At 46.0% G+C, this 23,010-nt stretch overlaps 1 protein-coding gene across 2 annotated transcripts in view; it reads right to left on the bottom strand.

Annotated features, from left to right (window-relative positions):
• The window catches only part of IL17RC (interleukin 17 receptor C), a 35,277-nt gene extending 18,382 nt beyond the window's left edge, over nt 1-16,895 (bottom strand). The window contains exons 1-8 of one of the 2 annotated variants that reach the window (XM_035106875.2): nt 16,262-16,895; nt 12,527-12,548; nt 11,200-11,358; nt 10,107-10,190; nt 8,881-8,993; nt 4,063-4,180; nt 3,673-3,717; nt 2,465-2,610 (exon numbers count right to left, since the gene is read on the bottom strand). In XM_035106875.2, coding sequence (XP_034962766.2) covers nt 2,465-2,610; nt 3,673-3,717; nt 4,063-4,180; nt 8,881-8,993; nt 10,107-10,190; nt 11,200-11,358; nt 12,527-12,548; nt 16,262-16,402 — 828 coding nt within the window. In that variant the 5' untranslated portion in view covers nt 16,403-16,895. The remainder of the gene's footprint in view (nt 1-2,464; nt 2,611-3,672; nt 3,718-4,062; nt 4,181-8,880; nt 8,994-10,106; nt 10,191-11,199; nt 11,359-12,526; nt 12,549-16,261) is intronic. The other variant, XM_035106877.2, reaches the window with a different exon arrangement.
• Nucleotides 16,896-23,010: the final 6,115 nt, after the last annotated feature.

Raw genomic sequence — 23,010 nt, 5'->3', positions numbered from 1 at the left:
CATATTTTGCGCTCTCCTCTTTCACCCTCATTAAAAGGTTCTTTAATTCCTCCTCGCTTTCTGCCATCAAGGTTGTGTCATCTGCATATCTGAGGTTGTTGATATTTCTTCCGGCAATCTTAATTCCAGCTTGGGATTCATCTAGTCCAGCCTTTCGCATGATGAATTCTGCATATAAGTTAAATAAGCAGGGAGACAATATACAACCTTGTCGTACTCCTTTCCCAATTTTGAACCACTCAGTTGTTCCATATCCAGTTCTAACTGTAGCTTCTTGTCCCACATAGAGATTTCTCAGGAGACAGATGAGGTGATCAGGCACTCCCATTTCTTTAAGAACTTGCCATAGTTTGCTGTGGTCGACACAGTCAAAGGCTTTTGCATAGTCAATGAAGCAGAAGTAGACGTTTTTCTGGAACTCTCTAGCTTTCTCCATAATCCAGCGCATGTTTGCTATTTGGTCTCTGGTTCCTCTGCCCTTTCGAAATCCAGCTTGCACTTCTGGGAGTTCTCGATCCACATACTGCCTAAGCCTGCCTTGTAGAATTTTAAGCATAACCTTGCTAGCGTGTGAAATGAGTGCAATTGTGCGGTAGTTGGAGCATTCTTTGGCACTGCCCTTCTTTGGAATTGGGATGTAGACTGATCTTCTCCAATCCTCTGGCCATTGCTGAGTTTTCCAAACTTGCTGGCATATTGGGTGTATCACCTTAACAGCATCATCTTTTAAAATTTTAAATAGTTCAGCTGGAATATCATCACTTCCACTGGCCTTGTTATTAGCAGTGCTTTCTAAGGCCCATTTGACTTCACTCTCCAAGATGTCTGGCTCAAAGTCAGCAACCACACTACCTGGGGTGTACGAGACCTCCATATCTTTCTGGTATAATTCCTCTGTGTATTCTTGCCACCTCTTCTTGATGTCTTCTGCTTCTGTTAGGTCCTTACCACTTTTGTCCTTGATTATGGTAATCTTTGTACGAAATGTTCCTTTCATATCTCCAATTTTCTTGAACAGATCTCTGGTTTTCCCCATTCTATTGTTTTCCTCTATTTCTTTGCATTGCTCATTTAAGAAGACCCTCTTGTCTCTCCTTGCTGTTTTTTGGAAATCTGCATTCAGTTTCCTGTATCTTTCCCTATCTCCCTTGCATTTTGCTTGCCTCCTCTCCTCCGCTATTCGTAAGGCCTCGTTGGATAGCCATTTTGCTTTCTTGCATTTCCTTTTCCTTGGGATGGTTTTCGTTGCTGCCTCCTGTATAATGTTACGAGCCTCCATCCATAGTTCTTCAGGCACTCTGTCCACCAAATCTAAATCACTACCCTAAGGAGTCTCAAAGCGGCTAACATTCTCCTTTCCCTTCCTCCCCCACAACAAACACTCTTTGAGGTGAGTGGGGCTGAGAGACTTCAGAGAAGTGTGACTAGCCCAAGGTCACCCAGCAGCTGCATGTGAAGGAGCGGAGACGCGAACCCGGTTCCCCAGATTATGAGTCTACTGCTCTTAACCACGACACCACACTGGCTCACTTAAAGACTCTTGGATACCCCATAAGGGGAAAGGAGCAGCTTTTTCTTATAACCACATCATTAGGATAAGAAAATTAGTGAAATGCATGACTGCCTGCCTGTTGTCTTTGTCCATGGAGTTTTCTTGGCAGGGATACTGGAGTGGCTTGCCAGACCATAAAGAAGGCTGATCGCTGAAGAATTGATGCTTTTGAATTATGGTGCTGGAGGAGACTCTTGAGAGTCCCATGGACTGCAAGAAGATCAAACCTATCCATTCTGAAGGAATTCAGCCCTAAGTGCTCACTGGAAGGACAGATCCTGAAGCTGAGGCTCCAGTACTTTGGCTACCTCATGAGAAGAGAAGATATTGGGAAAGATTGAGGGTACTAGGAGAAGGGGACGCTAGAGGACGAGATGGTTGGACAGTGTTCTCAAAGCTATGAACATGAGTTTGACCAAACTGTGGGAGGCAGGGAAGACAGGAGTGCCTGGCGTGCTCTGGTCCATGGGGTCACGAAGAGTCGGACACGACTAAATGACTAAACAACAACATGACTGACTGCACATCTCTTTTTGGGTTTGAAACAGCGTGAAGGAATTCAACATCAGGCCAAGGCAATTGTTCCCTCAAGGCAAGTATTTAGACTTCCCAGACAGAATCCCCCCAGCTCTTCTGCTGCTTTTCTGGGGGTTCTCCTGACCCTCTCCCCTGAGCCACTCTTGGGGGGGTGCGGGGGGGGAGGAGAGGAGTGGAATGCCCTCCTGCACATGTGAAAGTCCTGCAGATGGGACTTATTAGTTGAATCCAGCCCAGGTAAGGAGAAAGAGAGAGTGTGGCATCCCTGAGCAAGAAAGGTAGAGGAGGAGGAGGAGGAGGAGGAGGAGGAGGAGGAGGAGGAGGAGGAGGAGGAGGATTCAGCTCAACTTCTGGGCGGAGTCTTCTTCTGCTCACCAGCAATTTAAGTGCGTCCTCGCCCAGCTCTTTGAATGCATTTGTCTGATTCAGATACAGCCACATGGAAAAGTGCTGTCCCTCAGGGATGTCCAACACGTGCAGCACTGCCTTGTCTAGCTTCCTGGAGACCTCCAGTCTGGGCACTGCAGGAGAGAGGAGGCAGCCGTGAATACACCACATAAATTCACAGTTTAGAGAAAACAGCGAGTTAAGTGGCGACATGATACAAGTTTATAAAATGATTCGTGGCATGGAGAAAGTGGATAGAGATTTATTTGTTTTTTAGTCCCTCTCGCAGAACAGGGATTGGCTGTGTGGTCGGGTTCCCCACAGGAAACTCATTTGCGCAGTTGATTAATAATAATAATAATTTATTATTTGTACCCCGCCCATCTGGCTGGGTCTCCCCAGCCATTCTGTGCTTCTTCCAGCAAAGATTAAAATACAATAAAATGTCACCAATTAAAAACCTCCCTAAACAGGGCCGCCTTCAGATGTTTTCTAAATGTCAGGTAGTTGTTTATCTCTTTGACCTCTGATGGGAGGGTGTTCCACAGGGTGGGTGCCCCCACCGAGAAGGCCCTCTTCCTGGTTCCCTGTAGCTTTGCTTCTCGCAGTGAGGGAACCGCCAGAAGGCCCTCGGCGCTGGACCTCAGTGTCCGGGCTGAACAATGGGGGTGGAGACGCTCCTTCAGGTATACTGGGCCAAGGCCATTTAGGGCTTTCAAGGTGAGTAAACACTTTGAATTGTGCTTGGAAACGTACTGGGAGCCAATGTAGGTCTTTCAGGACTGGCTTAAAGCAGGCTTGAACTCATCTGGCTTTAACCCTGCTATTTGCAGAGATAGACTGCATAGGGAACCTGGTTGTGTAGCCGACCTCCTCCTGATATGACAAAGGATGTCAGATTTGGAGCAGACTGGCACCGTTTGCAGGAAGTGGTCTCCGGGCCTAACTGTGACTCAGGTTGGGCCAAATTTGCCCTAAGGGCTGGAATGTTCCTCAGCCCTGTCCTTGTTGGACCATTGGTTTCGATCCAGAAAAGAAGCGGGTTTAGCCTTAGGAAATGTTGCCGCCGTGAGAATGTTTTGAACGAGGCTCAGATCCCTATCAAATGAGTCACAGGGAGTTTGGCTGGCTCTGGCTGGTGCCTGCGCAGGTCAGGGCAGCGGCACTGATAAGAAGCCGGTGGCATTGCTACATACCTTGGCAGAGGCGGATGGCATCTTTGGCCCTGTGCCAGGTGCAGTCTGTGGGAAGAGAACACAGAAGGAAGGCATAGAGGTTGGTTGGTTGCTCTGCTACATTTCCTCACAGAATCACAGAATCATAGAGTTGGAAGAGACAACAAGGGTCATCCAGTCCAACCCCCTGCCAAGCAGGAAACACCATCAAAGCATTCTTGACATATGCCTGTCAAGCCTCTGCTTAAAGACCTCCAAAGAAGGAGACTCCACCACACTCCTTGGTAGCAAATTCCACTGCCGAACAGCTCTTACTGTCAGGAAGTTCTTCCTAATGTTAGGTGGAATCTTCTTTCTTGTAGTTTGAATCCTCAGCTGCTCGCTTCCGGAGCAGGCCTGAAAGGCACTCACCTGGCCCACAGTGTGTCTTTCGCAAGGGTTGTGCAAACTGATAGTGGGGACGGGTGAATGCTGTGATATTCAACTCCCCGCTGAGAGCCACCGGGAAGCAGTCAAACTGGAGAGAGCCCTAGGAAGGAAGAGGGCAGGAGTGTCAAAGGTGAAAGGCGCACACACACCCCTCTCTTTCTCTCCCCAACACTCTCTATCACGCCCCACAGACAGGAACACAAACATAGAGGGACCCAATGGGGCTATCATCTGTTCCCATTGAGAAAGGCGAGGGATGTCTTTGGGAACCACCACTTCCTCCTCAAAGTGTCACCTCCCACCATCACCGCTAGGGTGGGAGGTTGGACCTGCCTGCAGTCCTGCTGCTTATCTGGGGCTACTGCTTCAATGGTCTCCCCAAACACTGGTGGTCACCATTGCTTAGCGCCCTGACAGTGCAAGAGAGGCTGAATGGAGCAGCTTAGCACAGGGCTCAGAGGGAGAGAAGCTCTGTGGCTGCGGCTCATTAAACGTTTTGTGTGTGCTGGTGCTCCAGACACCATATTGGTAATGATGATCTTTTGACGTGGAGGGGCTCTTGAAATTGTTTGGAGGGCATGCGGACTGCCAGTTAGCCACCCCTGCCACAGAAGGCTCCAAGGGCCTACTGGCGGTTCCCTCACTGCAAGATGTGAGGTTACAGGGAACCAGGCAGAGGACCTTCTTAGCGGTGGCGCCCGTCCTGTGGAACGCCCTCCCGTCGGATGTCAAGGAAATAAGCAACTACCTGACTTTTAGAAGACATCTGAAGGCAGCCCTATTTAGGGAAGTTTTAAATGTTTAATGCTGTATTGTGTTTTTTATATTTGATTGGGAGCCGCCCAGAGTGGCTGGGGAAACCCAGCCGGATGGGTGGGGGTATAAATAAATATATTATTATTATTATTATTATTATTATTATTATTATTATTATTATTATTATCCATTCTGAAGGAAATCAGCCCTGATGATATATATATGAGAGTCCCATGGACTGCAACAAGATCAAACCTATCAATTCTGAAGGAAATCAGCCCTGAGTGCTCACTGGAAGGACAGATCGTGAAGCTGAGGCTCCAATACTTTGGCCACCTCATGAGAAGAGAAGACTCCCTGGAAAAGACCCTGAGGTTGGGAAAGATTGAGGGCACAAGGAGAAGGGGACGACAGAGGATGAGATGGTTGGACAGTGTTCTCGAAGCTACGAACATGAGTTTGACCAAACTGCGGGAGGCAGTGGAAGACAGGAGTGCCTGGCGTGCTCTGGTTCATGGGGTCACGGAGAGTCGGACACGACTAAACGACTAAACAACAACAACAACATATTATTATTATTATTATTATTATTATTATTATTATTATTATTATTATTATTATTAACAACAGCATAAATTACAGCTCTGTAGCCCACCAATTAAGGGCAGCTAAAATGGCATCCAAAATCCATTTGTATATAAGTGGGGCTTAATATATCTTGCAAATTTTGCAACCACACTCTGCAGAATTTAACATTGTCAAGGAACTCAGTTGTCCTTTTTCAAAAGGCAAGTGTCTAGCCCTCGAAGATAAGATGCTTCCTGAAGTGTGGGGCAACTCCACATTGAAATAGCATCCCCCCCTCCTGAAAAAAAAGAAACATAGGAACCACAGTTTGCCCTTCACAGAACTATAATTCCCTGCACCCTAACAAACTATATTTCCCAGGATTCTCTGGGGGCAGTCATGTTCTTTAAATGTATGGTGTGTGAGGATGATTCGCAGCAGGTTTCCCGTGCATGAGTTGGCTCCAATGCTCTGCATAGCTGCTGAAAACTAGCAGATGGAGTCAGTGTGGAATAATGGTTAGGGTTTCAAACTAAGGGCAAGGAGATCCGAGTTCAAATTCCCACTGCACCCTGAAGCTCATGGGCTGACTTTGCATCTGTTAGTCTCTCTCCACTTTTTCTCCCTGGGTTCATAGTAGGATAAAAAGAAGAGAACTGCCGGTACATATGCCTCCTTGAAGGAAAGGAGGGATGAAAATGCAGTAATAATGCAGAATCTATTATTATGAAAGGTGGCGGCGGGGAGCGGGGGAGCAAGGATTTCCAATTATACAGTTTATGGAATACCCAGCTCTGCATATGGGAAGGGCAAAGCGGAGGAACTGAACTTGTGGTCAGACTGATTTAGTGGTAGATGAGGGTTCTCTGCCTGTCTGCAGCCCAAACCGGCTCTGCAAGTTAAGAGCCAGGTAGCAAAACAGAGCCTGCATTCCTCCCTCAATCCCTCCCTCCTCCTCATCTATTTCACTAGACAAATACCAGTTTCTTTACGGGCTGGTTCATAATGGAGCATGAAATATACTCGGAGTCTGGATCCTATGATTCAGCTCAGTACATAACAGAGCACTACTGCTAATCCAGATTCCTGCGGTTCGAAACCAATCTCAGCAGTTTCCACATGTGCATACAGCATTTGGATTTGACCTAATCCATTGTTTCTTGTTTCTTGGCGTGCTATGGTCCATGGGATCACGAAGAGTCGGACATGACTAAACGACTCAACAACAACAACAATTGTTTCTTGTCCATACAAGTAGGTGTTTTTAACCCTGTGTCTTTTTTTGCACGCTCACTGACTAGTTAATTCTACTCGCCGACCCATGGCAATACAAAAGGGGCATACGCACAGCTTTCTGTTTACCTGACCCACCCCCGTGAGTATGTGCAGGTACCAATTTATTTATGTGCAGGAATCTTTTTTAAAACTTTCTCCTTCAGATAAGCACTGAAGCAGATATCTGATTACAGTATAGATCGGCTTGAGTCTACATCTCGTGTTGTTTGCTTGCTTTTGTTGATCTTCGTTGCACACATCTGAGGTTTAAAAAGTGAAGAAGGGTGAGCAAGGATCCCTGCATTGCAGGGGGTTCGAATAGATGACTGTCAGGGTCCCTTCCGAATCCAAAGTCCTATGATTTATTTATTTTTAAGTCACCTCCCCCGCCCCCGGAATGTAAGAAAATGGGAGAAAAGCAATGACAATGGGAGAAAAGCAATGACAAACCTAGACCGCATCTTAAAAAGCAGAGACATCACCTTGCCTACAAAGGTCCGTATAGTTAAAGCTATGGTTTCCCCAGTAGTGATGTATGGAAGTGAGAGCTGGACCATAAAGAAGGCTGATCGCCGAAGAATTGATGCTTTTGAATTAGGGTGCTGGAGGAGACTCTTGAGAGTCCCATGGACTGCAAGAAGATCAAACCTATCCATTCTGAAGGGAATCAGCCCTGAGTGCTCACTGGAAGGACAGATCGTGAAGCTGAGGCTCCAAGACTTTGGCCACCTCATGAGAAGAGAAGACTCCCTGGAAAAGACCCTGATGTTGGGAAAGATGGAGGGCACTAGGAGAAGGGGACGACAGAGGACGAGATGGTTGGACAGTGTTCTTGAAGCTATGAACATGAGTTTGACCAAACTGCGGGAGGCAGTGGAAGACAGGAGTGCCTGGCGTGCTATGGTCCATGGGGTCACGAAGAGTCGGACACGACTAAACGACTAAACAACAACAAAAGTCACCTTCCCAGACACTTGCTTGAAACTCAGTTGTATGAAATTCTGCGTGTGCACAAACCAGAGGGTACAAGAATAAAGTTACAAAACAGTGTTTGTGTTTTCTCCACATGCCAGAAGTATGGGTACCAGAAAACAAATGAGAAGCGACAATGGATGCTGGGAGCATGCAAAGCTGAGTGGGAGAAGAGAACATTCAGGCATGCCCCCCAAGGAAAAGAACGGCAGTGAGACATCCAGTAACCGATTAACAGCAATTTGGAGTAGGGTTAATTTTAATTTTCAGATTATCCCAGAATACGGGAAATCTAAATTCACTGCTAAAAAGAAATGAGATGGCTACTGATTGAAGGTTCTGTCAGACGGACAGCGCCTCACATACACAGTAAAGTCCAGTGTAGACCATACGTTGAAAGCACATCCAACACACATTTTAAGGGGCATGATTCCCCCCCCAAAAAAAATACTGGTAATGGTAGTTTTCCCCTCACAGAGCTACAACCCTTAACAAACTACAGTTCCCATGATTTTGAGTGCTTTGAAATGCAGTGGTACCTCGACTTACGAACGACTCGACAACCGAATTTTTCGACTTATGAATGGGGCAAATGGCTGCACGCTTACGAATACCTCAACATCCAAACGGAAACCGCAGTGGGTTTAGATAGAGTTTTTTCGACTTTTTAGATGGGGTTGCTTCGACTCACGAATTTTTCCGTTTCCAATGCATTCCTATGGGAAATCGTGTTTCTAATGGCGCTTTTCGACTTACGGATTTTTTGACCTACGAAGGTGCCTTCGGAACGGAGTAAATTCGTAAGTCGAGGCACCACTGTATACGGTTCTGCCATATATCGTTCTGCCCTGACACTGAGGTCCAGCGCCGAGGGCCTTCTGGTGGTTCCCTCACTGCGAGAAGCAAAGCTACAGGGAACCAGGCAGAGGGCCTTCTCGGTGGGGGCACCCACCCTGTGGAACACCCTCCCATCAGAGGTCAAAGAGATAAACAACTACCTGACATTTAGAAAACATCTGAAGGCGGCCCTGTTTAGGGAGGTTTTTAATTGGTGACATTTTATTGTATTTTAATCTTTGTTGGAAGCCGCCCAGAATGGCTGGGGATACCCAGCCGGATGGGCGGGGTACTATTATTATTATTATTATTATTAGGATCCGCCCACTTGTTCTCCATGCTTACAAATTTTGGATTTCAGCAACGGACATTCAATGGGCCCAAATCACTTACCAAATCGCTTCTGTTGTGCCAGTCACCACCCCGGGGGACCAAAACCTTCATCACAGCGTTGTGGGAGAAAGCATATGTCTCAGCTAAGAGCAGCACGTGCGCCTGCAGGAATCCTGGGAACAGAGGAAGGAAGGGAGCGTAGGGTGTCAGAAGAGGAATGGCAATAAATGCAGATACGGACTCTCGAACTGGAAGACTGGGGCTCTTAGTGTTTTTAAGTGCCAGGTGTAACTTCAGCCTGAACACAGCAGAGTTTGAGCAGGTTTTTCCGGAAGCTTCTGGTGATAACTTAAATGACTAGACGTCTGGACGCAGAGTAAACTATATACAGGATTTATTAAAATAAAAGAAATCCAGAGTTTCTATGTACAACTTTAGAACTCAAAAACAAAGTAAAATAAATCATTTCCCCCCCCCCCTCTCTCTCACACACACACAAACACACACACACACACAACCGATACAGCACCTCTTCTCCTACACTGACCACACTCACCACACCACGTACTGTGCTAGCTTTCTCTGATAACAGGTCTCAGTGCTGATCTCAACCAATGAGAGCACAGTTACTATGGCAGAAGTAGACCTTGGCTTTCTGCCCAGTGTTAATTGCTTGTCCTAGAGTTGATTGTGTGAAGAAGCAATCTGATGGTTTCTCATGCTACTAATTTAGCAAAAACCCGAACAGGGACAGCCATCAATATACTTCATGAGGCTGTTTGAGTCATTACTCATATTCCTGTAACATGCCACCGAGAATTAATTAGGCTCATAGACTCACAGAGCTGGAAGGGACCCTGAGGACCATCTAGTCCAAACCCCTGCAATGTAGGAATATGCAGCCGTCTTTTTTTCTGGGGGGACGCAGGAATACGCATACCCCTAAACATTTTGTGAATCTAAGCTTGGCCTCATTGAGGGACAAGATTTCAATATGAGTGGGAAAAGGCGAGTACCCCTAAATGTTGGGGTTTTTGGGGGGGGGGAGCCTGTTTACGGGAATCGAACCTGCGACCTTGGCATTATCAGCACCACGTTCTAGCCAACTGAACTATCCAAGGTGGTTATTGTCTGTGCTATTAACATCGATACCAACTTTCTTGTTCCTCCTCTTTGACTTCTGTATAGCTGCACAATATTTCAAAATAACAACAACAACAACAACAACAACAACAACAACAACAACAACAGGGACTGCTGTAGACAAAGCCCCCTTTCTGGCTTACCTTCAGTGTTGCCATGATGTCTTCTGGGCTCTGGGCTGGTCCTGTCAGCTCCCTCGTCTTGTTTTGAACTCAAGGCAGGTGGCTCTACAAGGGAATAAAATGACTGTGTACCCTAAATAATGATGATGATGATGATGCAACACAGCACATTGCAGCAATTGTCCCCCTATTGTACTTTTCTCCACTTATTTGTCTGTTTTGTAACACAATAAAATATTTAATTAAAAACTATTTTTTTATATATAAAAAAGAGGATTGGACAAATTCACAGAGGAGAAGGCTGCCAATGGCTCCTAGCCACGATGGCTAGGCGCTGTCTACACCCATAGATGGAGGCAGCAATGCTTCTGAATACCATTTGCTGGAAGCCACAGGAGGGGAGAGAGCTCTCGTGTTTGAATCCTGCTTGCTGCTTTCCCAGCAGGCATCTGGCAGGCCACTGTGAGAACAGGATGCTGAACTAGATGGGCCTTGGGCCTGATCCAGCAGGCTCTTCTAACGTTCTTACGACAGAGCCTGGGACTTGTCCTGCTGTTGAATTCTGGTCTCTCTCCCTCTGTATGTTTTGGTCCCTCGTGGGGAGTGCCTAGGAACTGAACTCAGGACCTCTCAAACCCAACGTGAGAATCACATCCTGCCAGCACTAGACTAACAAGCCTGCCCTGAAGTGGCAGAGGGGGCCTGGTCCAGCTAGGACTGAAAGCCAAGGTACAAGGATGCCATATAGAAGAGGGTGAAAGGTTGTTTTCTGCTGCTCCAGAGAAGCGGACACAGAGCAATGGATTCAAGCTACAAGAAAGAAGATTCCACCTAAACATTAGGAAGAACTTCCTGACAGTAAGAGCTGTTCGACAGTGGAATTTGCTGCCAAGGAGTGTGGCGGAGTCTCCTTCTTTGGAGATCTTTAAGCGGAGGCTTGACAGCCATCTGTCAGGAATGCTTTGATGGTGTTTACTGCTTGGCAGGGGGTTGGACTGGATGGCCCTTGTGGTCTCTTCCAACTCTATGATTCTATGGTTCTAAGGCCGATTGCAGCAACAGCAGCAGGCCAGGGTCAACGTTCAGGCACAGAGCCCTGAGCCATCTTTCTCACCCAGCAGGCCAAGGCGTAGGGTCACCTGCACACAGGGGGTGCAGTCTCGCTGCTGCCGACACCGAAGTCCGTTCCTCGTCTCCATTTGGGTCAGCACCAGGACTGGGTCTTGCCCTGGGGCTGGCAGGGCATCTCCAGGGGGCCACAGCCAATTCTCTTCTGAAAATGGGCAAAAGAAAGAAAGAAAGAAAGAAAGAAAGAAAGAAAGAAAGAAAGAAAGAAAGAAAGAAAGAAAGAAAGAAAGAAAGAAAGAAAGAAGTTAGGAAGGAAGGAAGGAATTACTCTGTGAAAGAAGGGCCCCATTCAGCAGAATGTGTATTAGCACCCCCAAACACAGCATTTCGAAGGAACACTCACTACCACCGAAAGAGCCCTGAACCAAAATCCACAGATCCTTCCATCCCTAGAACATAGTCTGAAGCTTTTGTGGATGAGAAGACGCTTGTGTTGAATCCAGGGGCCACAAGACTAAGGCAGCCTAAAGATGGTTTTCTTGGGTGATGTCCATCCCCACCCGAAATTCTCCCTTCTTTCCCAGGAACACTGCAGTAGAAATATTTGGCATGTTTTGGGTCATGCATGTGGCCAATAAGATGTGAATTGCGGCCAAATGATGACAAGAATGCTTTTAAACAAACAAGGTAAAGGTAAAGGGACCCCAGACCGTTAGGTCCAGTCACGGACGACTCTGGGGTTGCAGCGCTCATCTCGCTTTACTGGCTGAGGGAGCCGGCGTACAGCTTCCGGGTCATGTGGCCAGCATGACCAAGCCGCTTCTGGCGAACCAGAGCAGCACACAGAAACGCCGTTTACCTTCCCGCCGGAGCGGTACCTATTTGCCTACTTGCACTTAGAAGTGCTTTGCTAGGTGGGCAGGAGCTGGGCCCAAGCAACGGGAGCGCCGACCTTCTGATTGGCAAGCCCTAGGCGTCCCATTAAACAAACAAACCCTGTAGCAAAATAACCCCACGCATCAGGCTTTAGGACAAGTCAAGTCAATGGCAGTCTTCACACTTGGACTTAGTCATGCTTACCTTTCCTCCACTCTTTCCAAGCAAGATCATGCATGTTTCAAAGCTATATGTCTGAGCACAGATTTCCCCGCGAAAACCCGCTCTTTAAAGCACAATCGGAGCATACGGCTATCTGCAGAAAACCTGAGTTCACTGAGCGATTTAGCACTAAAGATTAAGAAATTGCTCCAACACAGAGCCTTCACGTGTGGATCTGTGTCTGGGCAAAAAAAGTAGGTGTTGATAAACCCATAGATTTATCAGGATAAAGAACAGGGATGAGAATTATTATTATTTTTGGTACGAACACTTACCCAATAGCTGGCAGCCAAGACCCTATTGAAGGACACAAAAGGGACAGTTTCAAGAGCTAGTAAAGATACTATCACAAGCTGAGCCCCTTTCCTCTCACCCTACAACACACCCTGCCAGGCTGAGTCTAAAACAACATGCCTTCCAACTGTTATTTCATTGTGAGGACCAACTTCTTGGGTCTACGAAAGCTGTTCCCAATGCAGGACATACTGTATTGGCTTAATAAGGTGGTTAACCTGTAGCCCTCCAGGAATTGTTGGACTACAACTCACCTGTTATGTTTGTACTGACTGTTTTAAACAGCATCGTTCTTCTGCTTTTTCCCTTACTGTAAGCTACTCTGGGTATTCTGCTATACCTTTTGCTCTGAGAAGTTAACCAGGAGCCTCCTTTCCATCTGCACATCTGGTTTAGGACTATATTGTTATAGGTTTGCGGGGGAATCAGTCTGGATGGTATCTGTGGGTCTCTTCCAAACCTGTGATTCTGTATCTGTGAGGTTAGAATCTACAAAAGGAGAACCGGTAAACTGGTCCAGCCAGCTCCTTTGTTAGGGTAATGGCTTTGGCCAGACTCACCAGCATCTTAAAGAGTTAGCTAAGAATAAATATGTTGACATAGTGACATAGTTTTGGTGTGTGGTTTTGGCTGATGCTAGAAGCAGGAGGCAGGGAGACCTGTCTTGCACTGTGCTGAACCCAAAGCTATGGTTCGGAGAGTTCCCTGGGAACCTAACGAGGAGGCAAGGTCTGCTGAAATGTTAATTCTACGAGATAAAGCCAGGCGCCACCCAAATATTGTGACACTCTCGAGGACCGCTCCCAGTAGCTTCATATAGAATATTAAACAGCGTGTGGTACAAGTTGGGACTCTGCACAACACCATGGGAAAGCTGTCATAGTGTCAAGCAGTACCAACCCCATAGCTACTTTCTGGAAATGGCTCTGGAGGTTGGAGCAGAACCACTGAGGTCCAGTGCCCTCAACCCTCACCTTCTTGAGCTGTTCCAGAAGGAATTTAGGAGAAACACCATCAGACCAGGTTGGCTGATTGGCACTCCCAGATTCTGAGCTGCAGTGGGGCAAAGCAGAAGGCGTAAGGACTTTGATGTAACCAGCCCTATTCGTTACCTCAGCAGACCTTTGCTCTCCCCACCCCACCCCACCCCAACATTTCCTGGCCAAAAACTGGGTCACACATCTTCCAGCCCACAATCTCTCACATGTTTTAGCTCATGTGAGGTCCCCCAAAATTGGATGTCCCATTTCTATAATGACAGTTGAGGGATATGCCATCACAGGGATGGCAGCCCCGTTCTTCTCCTCCCCCTGTCCTTGACACGTTAATCCCCTTGTTTTGAAATCATTTTTTTACTAAAGGTTTTCTTGAATTACAAAAGAACGTGCAATTAACCCCACTCGACTCACAGTGGCAGAACACAGACAAAAAAAAAAGCCGGAAACCACCCAAAGTGGTTGCAAACACTTTCCCCTGTCTCTCACTCAGGGAGAGTAGCAGTACTACTACTACTAAGTGGCCGTATCTCTGTGGTGGACTTTTCAGCTTTTGCAATGTCCTGGCGAGGGACGTCGCCATCTTGGCTTGGCACACAGGCTTGCGGCCTTGTTTCCTGAGCCTTGACAACTGCAGTCACCTGAGCAGGTGATGCTTTTCATGGCAGGTGAACAGTTGGCACCAAAAGAGCGGCCTGCTTAGTTTTTGCGACGCCAGGGCTTGCTGTTAAAGGGCACAGAAGCAGAGCCAGGAAAGGAGGGGGAAGCACTGCCGTGCCATAGCCTCGGTGTACACAGGCGCCGAAACCTTTTGTTCCTGCCGTGGCTGTCTCCATGGCCACAAGCTCGAGGACGCCTCAGCCACCAGGCTGTGGCAACTGCTGAGTAAACAAACAGCAGAGGCCTTGTCCCAGTATCAGGTAGAGCAGGTAGTTCCTCCTCAGTCTCTCCTAGCAACCACAGCGCTCCTTCCCTTCTACACGGCAGTCGCCAAAATTAGGCAGAGAGGCCATGATGGGCAGGGGAGAGGAAGCCTCAGGGCTGAAAGGGTCAAAGGCAGTGCTATAACAGGGCAGGGGAGATGGAGAGAATTGTCCCTCTCCCCAAGGCCCATCCAGCATGTTCAGGGCGCAATGAGCTCGATATTAACAGGGACTGCGAACACAGAATGCTGGGAGCTGTAGATGTAAATAGATGTAAATACTTGAGTTCCACAGAATAAGGTGTTCACCAACGCCTAGGTAGGTGGCAACAATGCGTCTGAATGAAGGTCGGGCGTGGCATAGGAATATCCACAGGAGAAGACAAGGTTCCTAAGTTATATACCTTGTTTTGCCACAGTTGGCTTCTTCAGTAAGCTTGTAGCTATGTATCTTAAAGGAATATCAAGTCAGTCTTTTACCACCCAAAAAAACAGTAATAATCTTCTCAATGTAAGTACATACACCTTTCAAAGACGGAGTATTAACTAAAACTCCAGGTGTAACACCAGATAATGCTCCTATTGTCAGGAAAAGCTCAAGTACATTACATCAGGTATTTACATCTATTTTGATTTATCTCCATATGGATACCCTATATGAACTATGATATATGAACTCCAGCTTATGACTGTGGACATTGCATTTATGTTGGACTAAGTCCTTATTTGATACTTTGCAACACGTGGCTGTGCTATTTATGTTATTTTACATTGTCTTTTTAAATTCTTGAATGACTTGTTACAGCAGTCGGTTACGCCTGTTTATATAATTGCTCACAATTCCAGGCATCCTTAACAAACTACAGTTCCCAGGATTTTTTGGGGTGTGTGCTTTAAACGTATGGTGTGTACACTGCCCCAGCTTAAACGTAACATGTTTTTTTAAAGAACCCCCCCCCCATTTAAAAAGGTCATGGGATTTTGTTACAGCTGAGAGAACTATAGAGGGCGGCGGCGGGAAGCATTGCAGTTTGGCTTGGGACCTGAGGTGGGGAAACGCTCCAAATTGGGACTCTCGTTATTTTAGCTTTTGAGGGAACCAGCTGATTTGTGCCAGCGCACCAGAGCCAAAAGCCAGAGAGCTGGACAAAACAATAAATAGGGGGGGGGGGATGTTCCAGGATCCAATCAGAAGCAGGGGATGGCTTCTAGAATTCCAGGATGTCCCGCTTGGATCAGGACGGTTGAGCGGTGTGAGAGAGGTAGAAGTAAACCGCCTGTGACTGTAGTCTTCCTCAAGACCCTTTCTTAGAAGAGGTCTGGACACGCATGCCTTCTCTGGGAATATAGCCTATGCCCCAAATGAAACCGCTTCCCCCACTTGAACAACCATGATAGCTCATTTAGAATAAGTTGAACTTATAAGTTCAAACTACAAGAAAGAAGATTCCACTAAACATTAGGAAGAACTTCCTGACAGTAAGAGCTGTTTGGCAGTGGAATTTGCTACCAAGGAGTGTGGTGGAGTCTCCTTCTTTGGAGATCTTTAAGCAGAGGCTTGACAGGCATATGTCAAGAATGCTTTGATGGTGTTTCCTGCTTGGCAGGGGGTTGGACTGGATGGCCCTTGTGGTCTCTTCCAACTCTACGATTCTATGATTCTATGAACTTCTAAGCACATAGTGTGGTGTGTGGCATGGCCCTGTCAATGATGCCAGCCAGCCGCGCTCTTCTTCTGGATATTCCATTAGCTTATCCTCCTTCCCCAACCCCAATTTTTTCAGAAGGTTCGTACCTACCTGAGAGCAGTGGACAGACTCCAGAATATTTGCAGGCTGAAGGCAGGCAGAAGGCAGGCACACTAGGATGAGTGGTGGGACCCAAAGCCACATCTCCGCCATCCGTCGTGAGCCAGGCATTGGCTCTACCCCACAAGTCATTGTGGGGGTGATGATGCCGACGCTGCTCCTTTCATCGCAGAATCTGCCTTTGCACAGGACAAATTAGATCGTGCCTGAATAGCACGGTTGGCATGCAGCTTGATATTTATTTCCTTGTTTCCACCTCCTGGCCCGGGAATTGGTTTCTTTCCAGGGTTTTATGTCTAAGGAGCTGGTGCAGGTGCTGGCAAGCAGGTCCTACGCTAGGGCAAAAGATCCAAGCAGGAAAGGTTTCCTATCCGAAAGAAGACTTGAGGATCCGAGGAACCGACGCGCTGCAATCTTCACGGCAACTCGTGTTTGACAGTGCCCAGCTTAGTCAATATCACTCCCTTTTTGCTACTACCAGAGAAATTGCGTCAAAGGGGAGTAAAGGTGGAGAGGGCGTTGCAGAAACTGGAAGTGAGGGTGAAGGGCAGGATAGCCTGGGCACAGTGCCAGCAACCTAGTTGAAGAAAAGCCCCAAAGGGTACAAGGATTAAATGCGGGAAGAAGCATTCGCAGCCAAGTTCAGAGCTGTCAGATTTCCTGAACGGCAACACAGCAAACCTGATTTGTTTATTTTTTTTAGCAGAGGTTTTCCGTCAAAGCTGACAGAGGAACTTGTTGGGTCTAATTTAATTTTTAGAATCAGGTAGGTAGCCGTGTTGGTATGACGCAGATGAAATAAATAAATCGTGAAGCTGAGGCTCCAATACTTTGGCCACCTCATGAGAAGAGAAGACTCCCTGGAAAAGACCCTGATGTTGGGAAAGATGGAGGGCACAAGGAGAAGAGGATGACAGAGGACGAGATGGTTGGATAGTGTTCTCGAAGCTAGGAACATGAGTTTGACCAAACTGCGGGAGGCAGTGGAAGACAGGAGTGCCTGGCGTGCTATGGTCCATGGGGTCACGAAAAGTCGGACACGACTAAACGACTAAACAACAACAACAACAACATTTTAAAAATTGTCCAGTAGCACCTTAGAGACCAACTAAGTTTGTTCTGGGTATAAGCTTGCGTGTGCGTGCACACTTTTTCAGATACCATTTTTTTTAAAAAAAAATTTTTGAAGAGCATGTCATTTTGCTGGCTTGCATTTTGCCAGCGCACTATGTATGCCACGGGTCTCGAACCCTCAGTGAGTTAGGGACTTCCTCTGCATGCAAAGTCAGTTTGTAGCAGATTGAACATACAAGGCCAAGAGTGGGTCCAATGGTCAAGAAGGCAGATTTTGCACTTGGTGTAGAGGGAAGAGAGGGGCAGATGGGGCTCGCCAACCTGAGAAGGTAGCCCATCTAGGAGAAGGAAAACTCTGGTCCTAAACCTCTGCTGCCTTGTGGGATATCTTTGGGAGAAGAAAAAGCTAAGGAACCAACTGCTTTCCTTTGGAACACATCAGCGAGGCTGATGCAGGCTTGTTGTCTGGGCAGTAGGGTGATGACTTTTTACAACCTCATTTCCCTGTATCATAATTTGATGAGCTTTCATTAAAGATTAGATAAAATCTTACTTTCAAAGAGATTTGATTTAAAAAAAACCTCACGCACAAAATGATTCTAACAATTTTATTTATCAGTTTTTTGACCATTTTTGAAGTCACTGTAAGCAGATATAAAATTCAACCCAAGCTTTAGAGTCACATATATACAACATTATATAGGTTCATCAAACACACAAGGAAGCTTTTTTTAGCTGCAGTAACAGTATAGACGCCGCTAGAGGATGATGTTTTGCTACCTCTCCTATAGGTTCTTTTCCCAGCATGCCCAGCAGGGTCTGCTGGCTGAGTTTTGAGGTCCCAAAAAGGGGCTTTTACCTTGCGCAAGTGTGACCTTTGTATATCCTATGTTGCTAAGAACACTTCCCATTGTGGAATGTGGTGTTGCCTCCAAATTTGATACGAAATATATATAGAATTTTTAATACAATTTTATGAAATGGTAGAACGGCATACAAAAAATGGTTTGTGCGTAACCTTTTTTAATATTTCAATGGAATATACCTCATTTTAGTCATTAATAGGCAAAAGTTCATCCATTTGTGCTACAGGAAATATTTTTTGAGAAAAAATGAAAAAGTCATCACCCTAACTAGGCAGCCCAGAACACACAGCCAAAACTTGCTCCCTGGAGAAGTCACCAGACAAAGATGCTGTCTAGGTTTGTCATTGCTTTTCTCCCAAGAAGCAGGCTTCTTTTAATTTCATGACTGCTGTCACCATTTGCAGTGATCATGGAACCCAAGAAAGTAAAATCTCGACTTCCGGTTTCGCTATTCGGGAGGATGGCTGACCCGTTCCATCATTTCCGACCCCCATGAGGAATTTGGCGGCTGCTAGGGGAGTAAAGCAGTCTCCCCACCCTCCCGGGTCTTGACGGGAGGGGCCGCTGGCCCGCAGATGCCCCTTAACCCACCCCGACCCTTTGAGGGGTGGGGGGGCCTGGGTCGAGCACTCATGGGGGCCGGAACTCCTGGCGGCCACCCTGTTCGAGCGCAATCTCCATAATTAAAGAGAAATAATTGGATTTAAATTCATGGACATGCTTCAAAAGAAGGGGGAGAAGATACTGCCAGGAATTTTCAGCTGCTGAGTGATAAAAGATTTGAGGGAATATTGCATCAAGAAAAAAGAATGATTGGGATGGAACGAAAAGGGAAGTGAACTTTTTATTTTTATAACTTAAGATGTACTTACCACCTTCCCGGACGGACTGCCTTATTATTTGGAACAAATGAGAAATGGAAATGAACTGTGTGGCTATAGGAATTTATATAAATAGAAGATTATTATTCTGTATATTTTTGGAAGCTGCTTTGTTAAACTGTAAGAGTAAAACCTCCCCAGCTGGGTGTGCTTACTGGAGCCTTACTGGAGCCTGCCTGGATACCATCTAAAGTGGATTTATGAGTTGTGACGCACTTTGAATTCGAGAGATAAGAGTGGCCTAATTGAAGCCTCGGGAGGCAGAGTGCAGCTAAAGGGCGAGGAGAGCCATAAATCTGTTATAAGAGATTGTGCATAATTGGGACTGGTTGTTCCCCACCTGAAAAAGCTGTATTTCTGCTATTGGTGGACTTTTTGAGGAGAAGATGGAATACGATCTGAGTCTTTCGATATGGCGCTTGCTTGTGCTTGACTGTCGACGCGGCCGGAGAGGCACCCCAGATAAGAGGAGGATTTATGGGGAGGACTGGACAAAAAACCCACACAGGTAAATGATTTTGTGTTAAATCTCGTTTGATGCTTAGCTCAAAAGCTGAGACAAAAGATAAAAGAGAGGATAATGTCTAGAGGGATTGTTGGGAAAAGATCGGGACTATTATGGATTACGAGGAAGATGTTGACATCAGGATTAGGATGGCAGTGCGGAAAGTTATTTAGAATCCCCAGATTTTGAAGCATGGGAAGTCAAAAAATTTTTATGATTCGACATAATATTTGGCTTAATTGATATGTATTTCTATAATTTGAAATACTTGATGTGATATAATTGTGTTTTAATTGGAAAATCTAATAAAAAGTATTTTTTTAAAAAAGAAAGTAAAATCTCTCACTGCCTCCATTTCTTCCTCTTCTATTTGCCAGGAGGTGACGAGACCAGTGGCCATGATCTTGGTTGTTTTTTTATGTTGAGCTTCAGACCATATTTTGCACTCTCCTCTTTCACCCTCATTAAAAGGTTCTTTAATTCCTCCTCACTTTCTGCCATCAAGGTTGTGTCATCAGCATATCTGAGGTTGTTGATATTTCTTCCGGCAATCTTAATTCCAGTTTGGTATTCATCCAGTCCAGCCTTTCGCATGATGAATTCTGCATACAGTATAAGTTAAATAAGCAGGGAGACAATATACAGCAGACACCCCCAAACTGTGGCCCTCCAGATGTTTTGGCCTACAACTTCCATGACACCTAGCTAACAGGACCAGTGGTCAGGGATGATGGGAATTGTAGTCCAAAACATCTGGAGGGCCAAAGTTTGTGGATGCCTGATATGCAGCCTTATCATACTCCTTTCCCAATTTTGAACCAATCAGTTATTCCATATCCAATTCTAACTGTAGCTTCTTGTCCCACATAGATATTTCTCAGGAGACAGATGAGGTGATCAGGCACTCCCAGTTCTTTAAGAACTTGCCATAGTTTGCTGTGGTCAACACAGTCAAATGCTTTTGCGTAGTCAATGAAGCAATGAACCGTAGCTTTCTCCATAATCCAGTGCATGTTCGCAATTTGGTCTCTGGTTCCTTTGCCCCTTCGAAATCCAGCTTGCACTTCTGGGAGTTCTCGGTCCACTTACTGCTTAAGCCTGCCTTGTAGAATTTTAAGCATAACCTTGCTAGCGTGTGAAATGAGAGCAATTGTGCGGTAGTTGGAGCATTCTTTGGCACTACCCTTCTTTGGGATTGGGATGTAGACTGATCTCCAATCCCCTGGCCACTGCTGAGTTTTCCAAACCATGTTGCACCCTGCGAGGGCGGGGGCGCCGGAGCGATCTCCGCCCCTCAGCACCAGGGCGCGCAACCTGCTCGAGACTGCCCTGATGTCATGGATCGCCACAGGGGGGTGGCAGTCACAGGGATTAGCCACAGCAACGCGTGGCAGGGCCAGCTAGTATATATATAAAACAGGTGTTTGGAATAGTATAAAAGACTTTAAAAACCAGCTAATAAATAAACAAAACGCATGTCACATCTTTGTGTCTTGCCTAACTGAAAATGCTCCAGGCAGGCCCCAAAACGATGGCACCTGCCTGATATCAATAGGCAGGGAGTTCCCAAGTGTAGGTGCTTTGGGGGTTTTCTGAACACCCATCTGCCACCAGACAGAGCTTGGATGCAGCCGTGCCCCCTCGCAGAGTCCTTTACTTTGTATTGCTCTGTCCAAAACTGTTGATCCCAATGGCTCAAAGAACTAGTTTAGTTCAGTGGACTGTGGATTTGATTGCAAGACATGCGGCTTCATATCGGCAGCAGAGTCACTCAGCAATGCTGGCTAGCCTGCTTATTCAGTCCTGGTTAATCATTCATAAAATTGGATTCGTCGTGGCTTACTGCACAAGGTCAAGGTCACTAAGAGGTTCAAGATAAACATTTGTCAGTTATTCAACCAATAAAGCTGTTCTTAGCACATGGCGTGCTATTCACCCTCATTAAACAGCAGCAATAAATCGACAAAATAAATCCAAACATTGGATGTGACCGCAACATGCTGGAGGAGCAAGAAAGAGTCCGCCTGCATGTTGGCCCTATGAGCCATCTGCTCTGGGCTTCATCCACACCAGACTATTGATTAAGCCACACTTATTAAGGAGTTTAATTTAAAACCAGTTTCCAGGGCTGGCTCCAGCAGTGGGCCAGTTGGGGCACTGGCTGAGGGCCCAGGAGTTCAAATGGGGCCCATACTGGCTGCCGGCACAACCTCACCAGTAGATCTTTCGAGGGTTCGCCAATCAGTGTGACAGCCTGGCCCCCATATTTTAGGGGACTCTATGCCGTTAACAGCCCCAATGTGGCTGCTGCTACCTAGAAGCAGGCAATCTCTGAGAACAAGCCACTGGAGGTTGCAATAACTTACCCCTCAGTAATTATATTCTGCAATGTAACTTTGCTGTAGCCTAGCATGTATTTGTTTTTGTTACAACCAGAGCATTTCATGTTTGAAAACATTGGGGTTGGGGGAAAGATCCGCAGCAAGATCACACCCAACATCAGGGTCTTTTCCAGGGAGTCTTCTCTTCTCATGAGGTGGCCAAAGTATTGGAGCCTCAGCTTCAGGATCTGTCCTTCCAGTGAGCACTCAGGGCTGATTTCCTTCAGAATGGATAGGTTTGCTCTTATTGCAGTCCATGGGACTCTCATATATATATTCATAGATAGATAGATAGATATAATGTTATAAATAAGTATATTTATACATATACTTTACAGAAATAGCTATAATGCAAGGCTTGCTTTGCAACATCTCGCCACCCCGCCCGCTGTTTAGGCTGAAATCCTCATCCCATTCTGTGCCACTGAATTCAACATGACTTGCTTGTGAGAAGACGTGGTTAGGATTACACTTTTATGTATCTTTCTTCATAGAGAAACAAATTGGTTTTGCATACACCTTCATTTACTTAGCAAAATGGCCAAAAAGACCATCACGGAAATGTATAATCAGCGCAAAAACAAAACTATGCCGTCATAAATCCCTGAAACGAGATATTGATAAGGTGAATAATACTAAAACTCAACTAATGATTTCTCAAAGAAACATAATAGGTTTAAATTTCCCAAAAGAAACTGGGATATAAAAAAAGACATGAATATCTCAAAATAACCTCTAAATAAAGTAAACCTTGACAAGGTGCCGGCTTCACTGGAAAATCTCTTATCTGTTTCCTCAGAAGGAAAATGTTAAGGGGCTGAGGTTTCCTTATAATCAAAACTAAACAGGAGCTGTAAGCTCTGAAAAGAATTGAAAATTACATAGCAGTCAGGGATAAACTTCCCCAAGAGAAGACTATAGTTGTTTAAACTAAAGGTTAGCTAACCTATGGGACAATTCAACTAATGAGTATCATTGCTCTCTAAAAAGATTAAGTAAAGGGCTATAAAAGCTCTCCTAGTTGTGATGGTGT

Source organism: Zootoca vivipara, chromosome 2 (genome assembly GCF_963506605.1).
Source record: "Zootoca vivipara chromosome 2, rZooViv1.1, whole genome shotgun sequence".
In the NCBI taxonomy this organism is placed as follows: Eukaryota; Metazoa; Chordata; class Lepidosauria; order Squamata; family Lacertidae; genus Zootoca; species Zootoca vivipara.
Note: the sequence above shows the minus strand (reverse complement) of the source record. Positions and strands in the feature narration are given on the sequence as shown.